This window comes from Talpa occidentalis, unplaced genomic scaffold (assembly GCF_014898055.3).
Source record: "Talpa occidentalis isolate TD23 unplaced genomic scaffold, MPIMG_talOcc4v2.1 talOcc4.7, whole genome shotgun sequence".
NCBI lineage: Eukaryota > Metazoa > Chordata > Mammalia > Eulipotyphla > Talpidae > Talpa > Talpa occidentalis.
Window position 1 is genome coordinate 28,915,603 of NW_023605083.1, and position 15,006 is coordinate 28,930,608.

A 15,006-nucleotide genomic window follows, 5' to 3' on the forward strand; every position below is an offset into this window, starting at 1 on the left:
CCTTGTGTGATCTTGCCAAAGTTTGGCAACATTGGAGATGCCTGTTGTTCAATAAGAAGTGGTTTGCATTACTGAGAAGTAAACCTCTTTTCCATCTCTACCTATATTTTTAGAAAAGCCTGCTATATCTATTAGATGCTTTGAGTAAGTGAATTTTTGGTTTTGTTTTGAAACTGGAAGGGCTGAGTTTTGCATTTTGACTTCTCTGATGAGGAACACACCTAGAATCAGCTACTTGAAGGCAGGGGTGATTGTGAGATTGCAAAACTTTTCAAGAATGGAGGAAATCCTGGAGTAGTGTAGGATTTGCATTTCTGTGGCTTGCTGAGTTATTAAGAGTTTTTAACTCAACTTAATGAAATTTCAAAGGCTAAGGAGTCCCTGTCTTATATCTGGGTTGTTTCTGTGGCTTTGACTAGTGGTTGATTGAGCTGAGATTCAAGTTCACTTCATTCAGCCAGTGGATACTTATTAAATGCTTACCACATACAAGCATTTTTCTGGGCATGGGTATACAAAGGTAAAGAAAATGTAATCCTTTTTCTCCCGAAACTTACTACTTGGAACATGGGGGTTGTAAGGAATGTGACCCTACTCCTCAATTTGCCCAGACATTCTTGGTTTATTCCAGTTGTTCTGGTATAATTATCAATGCTTCCCACTGTCATGCCCAAGAAAGTCCCAGTTTGGAGATAAATTATCTGATTACCACAGAGTTGTGAAGATTAGATGCTAAAATTTATGTGAAAATGCTTTGTGGATTGTAAAGAATTATTCCAATAAAAGGATTAAGAGGTTTAAGTTCCTTTATTGCATTCTCCTAGTAGAGACAAACGGAAATGTCTGAAATTGCTCTCTGCCTTGGTCTCTTACTGCTCTGAGATCTCCTTGGATTTGCAAGAATAAACTTGCCAGAAAATTAATTTCATTTCAAGGCAGCTTAGCTTGTGCTCAAGTTTTCAAGATTAAATTCCTTCTTGTGTTCAGGATCCTCACACATATGCTCAAGGTTTTTTTTTTTCCCCTCCCAAACTTATCAGCCTTTTTGAATTTAACCTTTTCTGATGGGTTTTGAACATAGGGTAGGTACATCCCAATCCCCTAGGAATTTTTAAAGCCTGTTTTAGAAGGGGAACGGTATAAAAATACTGGATGCTAAGTAGACCAGAAAGAAGGCATCATGTCTGCCTCAAGGAGCTTCCAGTGTAACCATGTCCTTCATATCAGCCCACACGAGAAGTGTGCGATTTTCCTTTTCACAGGAATGGGGACTGAAGCGTACAAAGTGAAGTAATAGGCTGAGGCTGCCATAATCAGTGAAATACTAGGATTTAAATACATAATTACATACTAATTTGATACCACAGTCTATCAATCACTTTCTCACACATTCAACAAATATCTGTTGAACACGGGCTATGTACCAGGCACTGTGGTTATGGGGGTGAATGGGTGAATAGAGCAGATGTGGTCCTGTCCTCATCCTAGGTTGGCATCATCATCATCATCACTCAGTCATTTCTGAACCAGATTTTCCCAGGTACTGTGTTAAGTCAGTGCTTTATTGCATTGTCAATGAACATTTTTAAAATGACTGTGACATTTTTTAAATGATATACCAGTTTTACAGATTAGGAAACTGAGTCTCAAAGAGGTGAAGCAATTTGTCTAGTGAGAAAGTAGTGACGCTTTGAATGTGGGCGTTGTTCTCGCTGGTCCCAGCTTTCACTGGGTAGTCTCACAGCAGAGAGAGTGACAGTGAGGGCTGAGGGTGGAAATGGAGTGAAGGGCTGGGGTGCAGGGAGTGAAGTGGAGCAGTCTGGGGTGATTTGACCTTTTGATCAAATTGATCACTTTTTTCTAAGAAATTGACTTGGTTTTGGGTAAAAGAGTGGTAAGAATATTGTTTCCTTTAAGGATCAAGTATAGATGATTAAAATTTTTAAAGGGAACAGTGATTAATTACAGTAATCAATAATCATAATATAGTAAATAATATTTATAGCTTACATATTTGGGTCTACCTGAAGTAAGCTTTATGAGTATGACTGGGTAACTGAACTGTGACTAGAATGCATTGGACTGAGCTCTTGTTTTTGTTTACTGAATGAAGGATTTATTCCTGCTACATGAATTCTGAGGTGCTTCCCTTTGAGGCAAATCTGACACTCTTTGACCCTCATTACTTCTTTTAATACAACAAGTATTTTTAAATTTATTTTTATTTATTTATTTATTTATTTATTTATTTATTTTTTGTGGGACCCTCACCGGTGGCCGGGGATCCAACCGGCGCTGCAGAGGCTGCGGACAACCTCGCAACCCAGTGCTCAACTGCTGCGCCACCAGGGGAGGCCCACAACAGTATTTTTAAATTACTTTTGGTCTCACCAGAGCGCTTCTTCCTTTCCTTTCTGGCTATAGAAGCTCTTTTTTTGTTGTTGTTGGGAACTCATAACTCAGGTGGAACTGAAACCCATCTCTCATTTTACCTCCCTTCTCCTTTGCTACAGGCAAGGGCACTGATCCAAGGCGAGCAAATCAATTCCTCCCCGTGAGACCTGTCGTTTGTAATTACTAGGAAAGGGGGCTCTTTTTAATTGGGGTTTACTCAGTTGCGTGGGTATAAGCTGAGTGCTGCTGATGGCTGTTTTGTGCAAAGGGATAGAGACTAATATCCGAGTGACAGACAGACCCTGATGACATCATTTGAACCTTGGATCCCACTTTGCCTGAACTCACGTTACCCTTACACTTCCTGGTCATGCAAACAACACATCCATGCTTGAACTGGTCTGAATGGGTTTCATTTCTTTGTAGCTGAAAACATTTCTTGGTTGAAGCAATATTCAATCGGCGGTCTAATCTTTAACATGAAACCATTATCAGCTCATACTTATTCTTGCCATTACCTTAGGTGAAATTATAGGCATTCTAGTTTCATCACTAAGATATTGTGTGTGGCAGCTAAAGACCCTGGTAAAGGCTCAGAGCATTTTAAGGAAGTAGCTGTTCTGATCTATGAATCACTCAGGATACCTCTGGAGCCACAGGAACAAAAGGCTGACATGTCTGTGGCAGTATAGAGCCAGGAATCCTGGAAGCCTCTGGAAGTCTCATAAATGCAAAGAAAACTGCATGGAAATGAGGAAACCAGGCTTAAGCTTTGGCTGTGCCATTCGTGCACTGAACGATTGCAAAAGTCTTTTCAACCCTTAGGCCTCCATTGTCAAGTGTGCAGAATGCATAGGTAGCCAGGTCAAAGGGGGGTATGAAGGCTTTAGGGTGGTTTTGGAGTAAGGTGTAGGAAGAGGCCAGTGGCAGACAGGGTTGGGGAGCACAGGCTAGGACTATAACTACTGATGGCCAATCTACTTTATCTATCTATCTATCTATCTATCTATCTATCTATCTATCTATCTATCTATCTATCTATTTATTTATTTATTTGTTTATTTATTTATTTATACAAGCCCTGGGTACAGTCAGAAGCGCAGGAGGGTGAGAGAATTCACCAGAGCCAGAGTGGGGAGCAGAGCAGGCAGAAGGACCGAAGTACACTGCTGAGGGGAGCAGCGGGCGGCAGGAGAAGTCTGTGCGCCATGTGAGACCCTCCTCCAGTGGCTGGGGAGCAGCCGGGATTGAACAGGTGCTGCAGAAGCTGCGGGCAGCTTTGCAACCCCGCGCTCAAACGCTGCACCACTGGGGAGACCCCCAATCTACTTTTTGACATCTAAGTTAAATATTTGACTAAAGGGGTAAAATGAGCCATCAGGAAATAAGAGGGTTTTTTGTTTTGTTTTGTTTTTGGTGGGGGAAGCCTGATTTATAAGTCAAAAGAAACAAGGAAGACTTAAAGTGGCCTCATGCAGAGAAGGGTCTAATGAATACTTTGTAAAGAATCAACATGGTAAAACTTACCCCTTTAGTTTAGTCTCTAATTGAAATATTTCACTATTCTGCTATGGATTACCCTCCCCCAAGCCCTCCTAAGTCTAAAATAAAGTGACTATGCCACACATTTTTCCTTGGCAGGGTTCTTTTGGACACACTTTCATTTACTTCCATGTAAATAGTGTTTAGCTATGGTAATTTTGCATCTCCTGTAAGTGATGAAATTATCAATATAAATGTCTCTTTTTCTGACCTTAATAAGGCAGCCTAAACAGTTGTAGGTGTACAAAAAAATATTAAAAGAAAGGCAGTCTGGCATGTGTTGTATGCCAGAAAGAGGGATGGGAAAGATTGACCACATAATTAGAAATATTTTTTTATTTTCAAAGGAGGGCCAATTCCCGTAAAACCTACTCATGAGTCGTCCAAGTTTAAGCAAGGTAAACACTCCAGGATGTTGTGTGCTCATGAGATCTATCTGGTGCACAGAATTATTGGATGTAAACTACTTCGGAATATATGCCAACTTTTTATTTTCACAGGGGTAATTAAACCATTTAAAAAGTAACTATGTGTTATTTAGCTACATGTATTTAACATGTATTTCACTGTATGTGTTATTTAAAAATAAGTATGTGTTATTTAGGAAGACTCATTATTTGTGTTAATAATTCTGTATTTTCTTGTTTGAAAGAGCCAGAGAGACATGCTTTCAGAGATAGTTTCAAAACATTCATGTATAGCTATATCTCTATCTATATATATATTTAGATTTTATCCATTTTTATCTTATTTGGGTTTTTAAAAAAGATTGTTTTAAAGGGAAATGGTTCAGCGCATAGTAATCTTCAGCCTCTTGTATGACCTAATCTTAGTAGTGGCATTCTTACTCCAGATGTTTCTAAAGTTAGACAGGCTAGACTGGCTATCCCTTCTGATCTTTAAATTTTTATTTTAAGCTTCCATAGTTTGAACAAATTTGCAAATACGTGCTTTAAAAAGAAGCTGTCTTCCACTTGAGTCTGTCAGTAAATAATTTAGTTACTGATAGCATCACTTATGTCTGAGGAAATACAACACACAGATACAATGGTAGGAACTAAATAACTATCTCTGAAATGATTGTGCTAGTCAACCATAGGGAAATGTTATTTCCAACAAATTGTTTGCTCTTAGTTCTGCATTCACATATTTTTAAAACTTAAACTCTAATCATTTCTTAGATCAATAGTGATCAACTATTATCCATGTCTATGTGGCTTATGTATTTTATATTAAATACTGTTGTGTGTGTTATGGTGCTTTGATTACGTTTTCGACCTTTACAACTAACTCCACAAGATGCTTTTCTTCATTTTTTGTCATTTTGACATAAAAGTGTGGAGTTTTCTCAGCTATGGTGTGTCCTCTATTCAGTTCCATGAAATGTGATAGCAGAACTTTCTTATTTATCCCTTAACACTTTCAAACAAAAAAGAAACTGGAGTTCATACTTTATTCGGACTTTCGTAGCTTTTAACAAATACGCTTTTCTTCTGCACGAGGCTCCCATCCAGGAATCACATCACAGTCAGTCACAGTGTCCCCCTAGGCTCACTGTCTGTGACAGTTTCTCAGACTTGTCTTCGATGGCCTGGACCATTTTCAGCAGGAATGTAGTGTTTCGTATTCTCTTTTAGCTTAAAAAAATGCTTTCCAGAAAATGAAGTAAGCAGTAAAGCTTATGCATCCCTCTTGCCGCAGGTGCTCTGCTTTATCAATGAAGACTAAACCCAAAGAAAAGGAACTGCTGGTCGATGGAGGGTGGCCATCCTCACTACTGCCCATGGGCACTTGGGCAGGAATGAGAGAGCTATGGCCACATGGTTTGTATTCCATGTGGAGAAACGAGGGGAAAGATTAAGGGTAATTTTATGCACACAGAGGTGAAGGGGCCGCTTAGGAACAGACGCTTTCTGGCTTTATTGAGTCCAGGCAGGAGGTTTCTGCTGCTGTGTGAGGGAGGCAGATGGGAGAGGCAGCTGAGACAGCAGGTTGATGAGCACTGGAGAGTTTATTAGGTGCATTTGGGGACTTTTCTGTGGAAATCTCCCCTGGTGGCTGTGATTTTGGCAGGGTCTGGCTCAGAAAAAGAGGCAGGGGAAATAGATGACCTCTCTCGATTCTTGAATACTTTCCCATAGAACCTCTCAATGTGTCTGAAGCCCAAAATATTAATGATATCAACCCTCTCTGAGTAGGGTAGTCTGATTGAATATAAGAATACAGGACTCCTAGTAAGTTTGAATTTCAGATAAATCAGGAGCAGTGTTTTAGTATAAGTACATCCCATGGAGTATTTGGGATGTACTTACACTAAAAATATATTTATCTGAACATTCCAAGTCCTCTGTTTTCTCTGGCAGCCCTGCTGTATCGTTTGCCCTTTCCTTGGGATCCCCAAAGTAGGGGATACTTAAAATGGTGGCCTTAGACCACCACTTCTCTTGAGAGCAATTAATGCCAAAGACAAATGTGGCATCACTTGTTTTCAAAAGCTACCCCAGGTCAGCATTTGAAGAAACAACGGACCTCTTAGGTTTCTAAAATTGCATTCTTTTTGTTTCCTTTCTTCATTTTTGAACAGATATTTAGTAAGTCTATTCTAAACAATATCCTTTAATATATATAATTCCCAAGGAAAATCAGACTCAATGGGATAAAAAATGGGAAGTAGCAAAGATACATTTTCCCCACAGCCACTGATGTGTCCTTTTCAAGCCCCTGGAATTTGCCTTTAGAATCCAACGATTTGTTTCATGACCCACTGCGATTCCTATCTAATTTTTCAGGTTTTCTCAGACGATATACAGAATGAAAACTGGACATTACAAAGGGTTGTACATGCATTAGATAATTGAAAACTGATTATAAAATGGTAAAAGTTAAGTGTGAAAGTGTGCTACATGCCAGGCATAATTTTTAAAAATGCATGGGAAGACTCATTTAACCAACTAAAGAACTTGAATTGATGTAAGTATGCTCTTGGCTTCCAAGGAAGTCAGTGGAAGCATTTTGCTTGCTCTCCTCCCCAAATCAACTGGGTCAGTATCAGAGAGCATTTAAAAGTCTTGGTAAAATGGAGTTGACACGCCATAATCTTAATGGCATAAATTCCCATTAGCATCAACTGCTGCATAAATAATGTTCATTATCATGATTAGAAATGTTAATTTCTTAGAGCAATCATAATTTCCTTTAATCTTCTATGGCAGTGTTTTTTAAACTGCAGGTTATGACCCATTAGTGAGTCATGAAATCAATTTACTAGAATATAATCAGCATTAAAGAGAATAGACTAGATTAGAATTGAAAATATCCAATTTCATTGCCTACAGTTAATGTAAAAATTATTTTATGTGTTTGAATGTCAGAATTCTAAATACATATGTATAACTTCTTGGCTATAACATTAAATTATTTTATATGGTATGGCATGCTCAAAAAAATCTGAAGAACAATTCTAGATTACAACAAATTTTAAGACTGATTTGAAGGGGAAACAATTTCAAGTCTCATAAATTAGTAAAAGAGGAAGAAAATATTTTCAGTAGAAGATATTGTGATGGCCAATGTGTGTTCACTAATAATTGTGCACTTCTCCACTTGTTGTGAATCTTGGTTGAAGACAATAAATACAGCACTCTCTCCCTTCTGATCGATGATAACAGGATGGGTTGGTGTAGGTGTAAGTGAGGACTATGGGGTCAGGTTGACTGTTCCACTTACTGGCAGGCTCATCTTGGACTCCTCTCTGAAGTGTTTTTGCCTGTATCCTTATCTGCAAATGGGCCTTGTACTTAGCAGGTCATTAAACTGTTGTAAAGAAATGAATATGTACCAGAATGCTTCTAACATGGTGTTTGGCACAAAGCAAGAGCTCAATAAATATGTTACTGATTTTATTCTTTCTTCTTCTTATTAAGAATAACAAATATCAGAATCACTTGCCTTAAACTTTTAATTTTGTTTATGATAAATGGAGAATGGAACTCAAGAGTGTGCTTTGTGGCTCAGCTCTGCATGGTTTCTTGCCCTTCTGTAAGTATGGATTTCTTTAGTACATTGGAATGAAATACCTTAAAGCAAAGATTCTTACTCTGGTTACATGATACACTTCAAGGAACTGTAAAATTCCCATAGTGTGATTGAGAGCTTACGAGAACAAGCTTGTATATTTAGGGGGTCGTGGACAGAGAGGGTCAGCAGCTTCTAATGTCAAAGAGGTCAGATGGCAAAGTGAAGTGTTAAACATGCATTGCTCTAAATCCAGGCTTACTAATTAACAATGTAACCTTAAGCAGGTTACTTAACCTGTATAGCTCCACTTAGCCTGTCAATAAATTGGGGATTAAAAACACCTCCTACATGATATGGTTGGTGTAATGATTCATGTTTAGAACATGAATCTGTAAAGAACTTAGCACAGTTTCTGTCACATGATGGATACTCAAAATATTAATCGTGGGAGAAGGATAGGTAGACTGGAAATTAGAGCACAATGGTTACTATTCTGCATCTTAATTTTGGAACATGGAATCTATGACTGAATCGTTAAGTAATCCACTCATTCCTTCATGTATTCAACAAAAACTGATGGAATGTTGCCATGTAGTTGGGATTGTGTGAGGTGGAAAGAAAACAGTAATGGAAAAGACACTGTGCCCCTGCAGAACTTGTAGCCTAGGGGCTGACAAACAGGCAGGGCCAACTCTGTGCTACTCGCCTCAGCAGGCAAACTGTGGGCTCAGGGAGAATATGGGAGACATCTCTAATCTGGACCCATATTCAATATGGTTTCGTGGTTCATTTTGTCTTACTGCTTTGGTTTTCATTTCTGTACTGTCAGAGGCAGATTCCTTTTTTTTTTATTTTATAATACTGGAAATAATTACTCAAAGATAACACATCTATTAAGGGACAGTAAGGGTGAGATTTGATCTGCAGAGCCTAGAGGAAACTGGTGTTCTCTTGGGTATGGATCCAAGAACAAGTCCATGAAGTGAGACCTCTTTATGATACTGGGTCTAGAGACCAGTACATACCTGCCCCTTAGAAGGGGAAGTGATAGAATCTTGGTCATTACTTTTGGGAGGATTAAAGGTAAATTTACTACTGAGTTATAATAATGCAGTTTAATTTCTTTGATTTATTTCTCTCTATTGCAATGGTTTTTATTTTCCATTTTTTAAAAGATTTATTTATGCATACAAGAATGGGGGTTTAGGCCAGAGGTACAGGGGGGTGAGAGAATTCACCAGAGACAGAGTGGGGAGCAGAACAGGCAGAATGACTGAAATACACTGCTGAGGGCAGCAGTGGGCGAGTCAGGAGAGGTCTGCTGCGCCATGTGGGTCAGCCCTCTGGCCAGGGATTAAACTCGTGCTGCAGTGGCTGCCAATAGCTTGATAGTGCTGAGACTTAACCCCTTGCACCACCAGGGAGGCCCTTATTTCCCACTTATAATGATATCTATTATCAACCAATCAATCAAAGGCATTTTAGATGGTTTTTGAGAGTAGACAGTAAGGTAATACGCAGTAAGTAACCTTGGTAACTCAATATTTTCAATATTTCATCAGTTTTTTACCTGATCTATTTTTATGTTTCAGTGGCTCTGACTAAATAGCAGTATATTTAAACTTTATGAAATTGAGACACTATCACAGTGGAATTTAAAGACAGAAACTGTCTTACACGAATGATTCTTATATTATCAATAATTGGATGTGACATGATATTTGAAATTATATTCACTAAGAGGAGATAGAATGCTGTGGTGCTAATCAATGCAAATTCTTTTTGTAATCTCTGGACACAGAAACTCCTTTACCTTTAAGCAAAGCTGTCAGGATAGCTAAATCAATGTCCTGGTGTCCTTCTGATCCCATGCGAAACACCGTGATCTGCAATTTGAGACAACGTGATCATTAGCAATGCATTTGTCCCTCAAGAGGAATTAAATCAATGAGACCATTTCTGAGCACAGACCATCTTAATTTCTATAAGGTAAATTCTTGACCACAGGGAACGCATACATGGCAAGAATTCAATGAAAGGGTGTGGTAATAATCATTAAGAGAGAGAGATGTTTTAGTAGTCTTTGAACAGAGACCACCTTAGCTAATTACATTATTTATGGTTATGATGAAAAGAAACCAGAGACCCAGGAGAATATACTGGGTTTAAAAAAAAAAAATATCAGTTTTAAAATAAAAAAAAATTCAGGATTTACAAAAATGTGTAAACCATAAGTAAACAGTGAGTTGAAAATTCAGTGTTTGGAAATAGCATGCCCTTCAGTACATGGCCCCACTGTGTGTGTGTGTGTGTGTGTGTGTGTGCGTGCGCACACACACACGCGCGCCATGTACTCTTCAGCTCACTCACTCTGCAGCAATAGTTACTCCAGGCTTTCAACACTGTGCTATTTATAAATCCTTTAGTTTTCTCCATGACATAGAACCCCCCTTAGAGCAACTTAGTAGGACATCCATATTGTAAGGGAAAGGCAGACAGTACACTAATATCTTTCCTTTTGGTTTTTCAGGGAAGAAAAGTATTCTCTGGGGCCAAATAATGGGGAGGAGAGTAAAGAGAGAGCAGTGAAGGATTAATCCATATTGGCAACTTGATTGTTAAATAGAGAAAGGAGAGAGAGAACTAGAGACTCCCTCTGAATACGTGTTATTGCTATATGGGTTGTGATATGGAAGAAATTCCCTTATAACCTTACAATTCCCTGACATTAAAAATGCAATTTATGAAAAATGCATGAGAAATGTTATTTGTATGCACACAGTACTGGTCACTAAATCCCCAAGTTTGTTTCCAGAGGCATCTTTAGTGAGCACACAGGAAATGCCATGACATCTGTGACGCTGTGCAACAGACATTAATTTTTATTTTGCACTTTAAGTAAGAAATGTATCTCCTTACCAAAAGGAGCTTAGAATGCTGATTGTAGAGATAAAGAATATTCAGATCTGAGGCCACAGGCAGCATTTTGGGGGTTGAAGTCAACAGGAAAAGACTCAGTATGGGAGGAAGGATCAGAGGAAGAATCCCAAGAAAGAATAAATAAATGATTTCCTGAAACAGGAAGGGACATCCTATCTTTAGCCTTGCCTTTAGGGGACAAAAGCAACATGGCTACATATTACTAGTTTCCAGCCAGAGAACAAACAAAAAGGTGTTTCCAAGCAAAAGTTTGTGTAATATGCACAATAAAACTACCTGCATTACATACTAAGGTTTAATCTTTTTTAAAAGATCCCTTTGTCATCTTCTTAAAGCCTTGATAAGAAACCTTTTCATGGAAAAGTGTAAAACTTTATTGAAGAGCAGGAAGACTACCCTTACTAAATGGAGGCAGATACTAATGAAATGATGAGAAAATGTAATAAATATGTGAGTTCTTACTAAAGGAATATACAATTCATTTTAAATAAAACTTTTATTAAAAATATTCTTCTGGCCTTTGAAAAACTGATTCTAGAATTTTTTTTTTTTTTTTTTGGAAAGGCTGAAAAACTTCATTTGTTTTAGTTGTGTATTTTGTAAAAAGCAAGTCTAGATTTTTTGGAAAACAGAATCACTAACCTCTCAATTACAGAAAACAGTTACGTTTAATATGATTACTGATTTTTTGGTCTTATTTCTTCGGTATTATTTTCTGTTTTCTAGATTTCCTTATTTCCCTAAGTTTCTTTTCTTAAAATATGTATTTAAATAAATAGATTTGCATAGCCAGAAAAAAATCCCAACAGTGTGAAGATATGTGTGGTGAAAATTAAGTGCATCACCTCTGTCCTCAGCATTCAGCAACCCTCAAAAAGGACAACCAATATTATCAGTTGAGAATCTAACCTGGAGACCATTCTGTCCAGCCATGCAGAGCAGTGCATTGTTATTTGCTGAGTGCCTCATGCTTCATTATAATCACACATTGTTTGTCAATGGGGATACATTCTGAGAAATGCACTTATTTTGTTGTGCAGATTCATAGACTGATTTCATGAATCTAAATGGGATAGCACCCCACACACCTAAGTTACATGGAGTAGCCTATTGTTACCACTTCGTATATGCAGTCTGTCATTGACTGAGATGTAAAGTGATAAATGATTGTGTACATGTTTAATGTCATTTATTTGGCCAGTCTTTCACTGATGAACATTTAGTTTGTTCTCAATCTTTTGCCATTATAAACCCCATGATAGGGATTATTTTGTACACACATAATATATCTATTGAAAAAAATTCATAGATAGAGGATTGTTACTTGAAGTTCTTTAATTCATTCCTTTAATTTTGCTCTTTGTTCTTGTATGGCAATGGAAATAACTTTTAACTTCATAAGATGTACCTTTCTCCTATAGTGATTTGGAAACTTGAGCTTTATACTTGCTTTTAATATTCCAGAAATTACTCAGAATTTCTCATCTCCAAATATGGTCCTTTTTCATTTCTTCCAAGCTGTATAATAATAGGGATTTGCTTAAGTAACACCTATATTTTCTGTCATTTTTTGTCCTTTTTTGTCTTTCAAGGAGTGGGAAGGGAGATAGACAGGTATGGTCATCCTATGAAACCTCACCAATGTAAAATTTAATAGAAAAAATTTAGGTGAAAGTATGTCATCAATTTTTTTGTAGTCAGTTTGGAATAAAGCCTGGTTTTTATTGATTACAAAAGTGATACTTTAACATACACCCTAAAAGTAACTCTTGGATTTGTTTGACATGGTTGGTTGTTTTGTGAAAGCACTATGGAATGTAGCGAGATCAAAATGTTCTTCAGGATTCAAAAGCACAAACATCAAACATTTTGTAAAAACCTAACTTTTTGTCCCAAACTCAGTTTAACAGTAAATATCTTCAGCTTGCTTGTGCACAAATTGCTTAAACCTTGATATAATTCTGATTCTCACATTGAAGGGAAGCTCAATCTTGAAATGAACATGCTTCCCCTATTCTCCACCTCTCCCACCTGCCTGCCAACCATCTTCACTGATTATGTTCTTGCCCTCATTTTTGTACTTTCTTCAAAGTCAGGAATCTGGGTATTTGTCAACTTCATACCCCTATATACAATTCACCCATTGATCACATGTTAACTGAGCAACTCCTATATTTCAGGCACTATGTAAGTGCTGGGGTAGAGCAGTGGACTGAAACAAGGAACAATTCCTGCCTTTATGGAACCTACATCTAGACTGCACTAGTGAGAGGAGACAGAGGGAAAGTAAGCAAAATAGGCAATATATCAGGCTCCGAAATGTTCTCTCAGGCAGTGCTTCTGCTCCTGTTTATTTCCTTTTCCATCCTCACTGTCACAGCCATTGTTCAGCCTAGCATGTTAATTACTGTAGTAGTTTCTTTACTGGTCATCCTATTCTGTCCTTCCACTCTATTCCCCATGCAGCTATTCAAGCAGTCTCCCTGACTATATTGCCTTCCTTATTAAATTTTTTTAGTGGCTTCCATTATGCATGGTACAAAGCTAAAGATTCTAAGCTGAGTATTCAAATAATTTTCTTTATTCTCATCTTCTGCTGATGACCTCCTTGCTGCCATGGCCTTGCTGACACACCCTCCACCCCAGCTGACACTAATGCCACACACCCCACTCCTCAGTTGTGCCATATAACATGCTTTTATGTCCTCAGATATTTTTAGACTGTTAGCCATTATTGATTCAGTTTCCTCCCTTTTGGAATGCCCTTCCCTCTGCTTGGTCAAAAAACTGCAAGTCTTTCATTTGATATGCACCATTGAGGAAGCCCTCCTCTGTAATTAGGAACAAACCCTATAGGGGTTTGTGCCCCTATAGGGTTTCCTATGATACCACTTTAACAACTCCATTGCTCTGATTTGCACGTAAGTCTCTGTTAAAGAGAGAGGTCCATCTCAGGTAGGATGACCAATCCTTGCTCTGTAAATATTCATTGAATGGATGAATTATTACAAATGGCTGTATTTAGAAGATGGGTTTAAAGAAGACAAAAATTAAAAAGGACATTCCACACAAGAATGGTAACACAGGTAAAATGAATTGATACATTAGTGTCTGTATTACAAGGGTGTATTGTAAGTATTAAGAGTAAATTTCAAGACAAGTCTACTGGATATTATATTATTGTTCAGGGGTTCTTATGCTCTTAGTCAATTTCTTTGTGATAGAACCCAAACTGCCTTAGTTTACAAACTGTTTATTGAGACTTAGTATGAGTTTAATATTTTTTAAATTATTTTATATATTTTTAAAGATTTATTTATGCATAGAAGAACTGGGATACAGGCCCGAGGTGTGGGGGTGAGAGGATTCACCAGAGACAGAGTGGGAAACAGAACAGGCAGATCAACTGAAATACACGCTGAGGGGAGCAGCAGGTGAGTTAGGAGAGGTCCGCTGTGCCATGTGTGTAGCTCCCTGGCCAAGGATCGAACTTGTATTGCAGTGGCTGCGGATATCTTCATAGGTTGTCTTACCCCCCTGCACCACCCGGGAGGCCCTAAGTGTAATATTTTTGAGATAGAACCAGCACAAAAACATGTTTCATCAAAGTGTTCAAAACTTTCCTTTCATGTAGTTTAAGGATTATATAAAAAAAAGATTCAAAGCAGGAATATATTACATAAAAATGAAACAAACAAAAAAACCCCAAAGTATGGAAATGATTTGGGAAAATTAACTATGTTTGAAGATGGTTTGGTTCATTTTCTGGGAAACAAATATATTGACCATCTAGATAACAAAATAGAGTGTTTATGACTGAATTAATAATAGACTTCCTATTTATAAAATTCAGCAGGTCTGATAGCTGAACAAAATAGGGGGTACAGAAGGATATAGTGGGAAGATTAAATTGACTCCATTTCAAGGTGTCTACTAATTGGCTTCATTTGAGATTTCTATTTATGTTATGGTGAGCAATGAACCTGTGAAAATAGACATGGAGATTGAGGCAAGCTGTCGAAAATGAAAACAACCATGATATTAAACTGAAAGGCATCTATAAGCTGCAAAGACCGTTTGGTTCAATCTATCAGAAACAGAAAGGAACATTCT

General features: G+C 37.8%; 1 protein-coding gene across 11 annotated transcripts in view; it reads right to left on the minus strand.

Annotated features, from left to right (window-relative positions):
* TRPM3 (transient receptor potential cation channel subfamily M member 3) overlaps positions 1 to 15,006 on the minus strand; it is a 512,968-nt gene that overhangs the window by 116,040 nt on the left and 381,922 nt on the right. For all 11 annotated transcript variants that reach the window (XM_054689399.1, XM_054689395.1, XM_054689398.1 and 8 more), the window contains one exon: positions 9,767 to 9,839. In XM_054689399.1, coding sequence (XP_054545374.1) covers positions 9,767 to 9,839 — 73 coding nt within the window. The remainder of the gene's footprint in view (positions 1 to 9,766; positions 9,840 to 15,006) is intronic.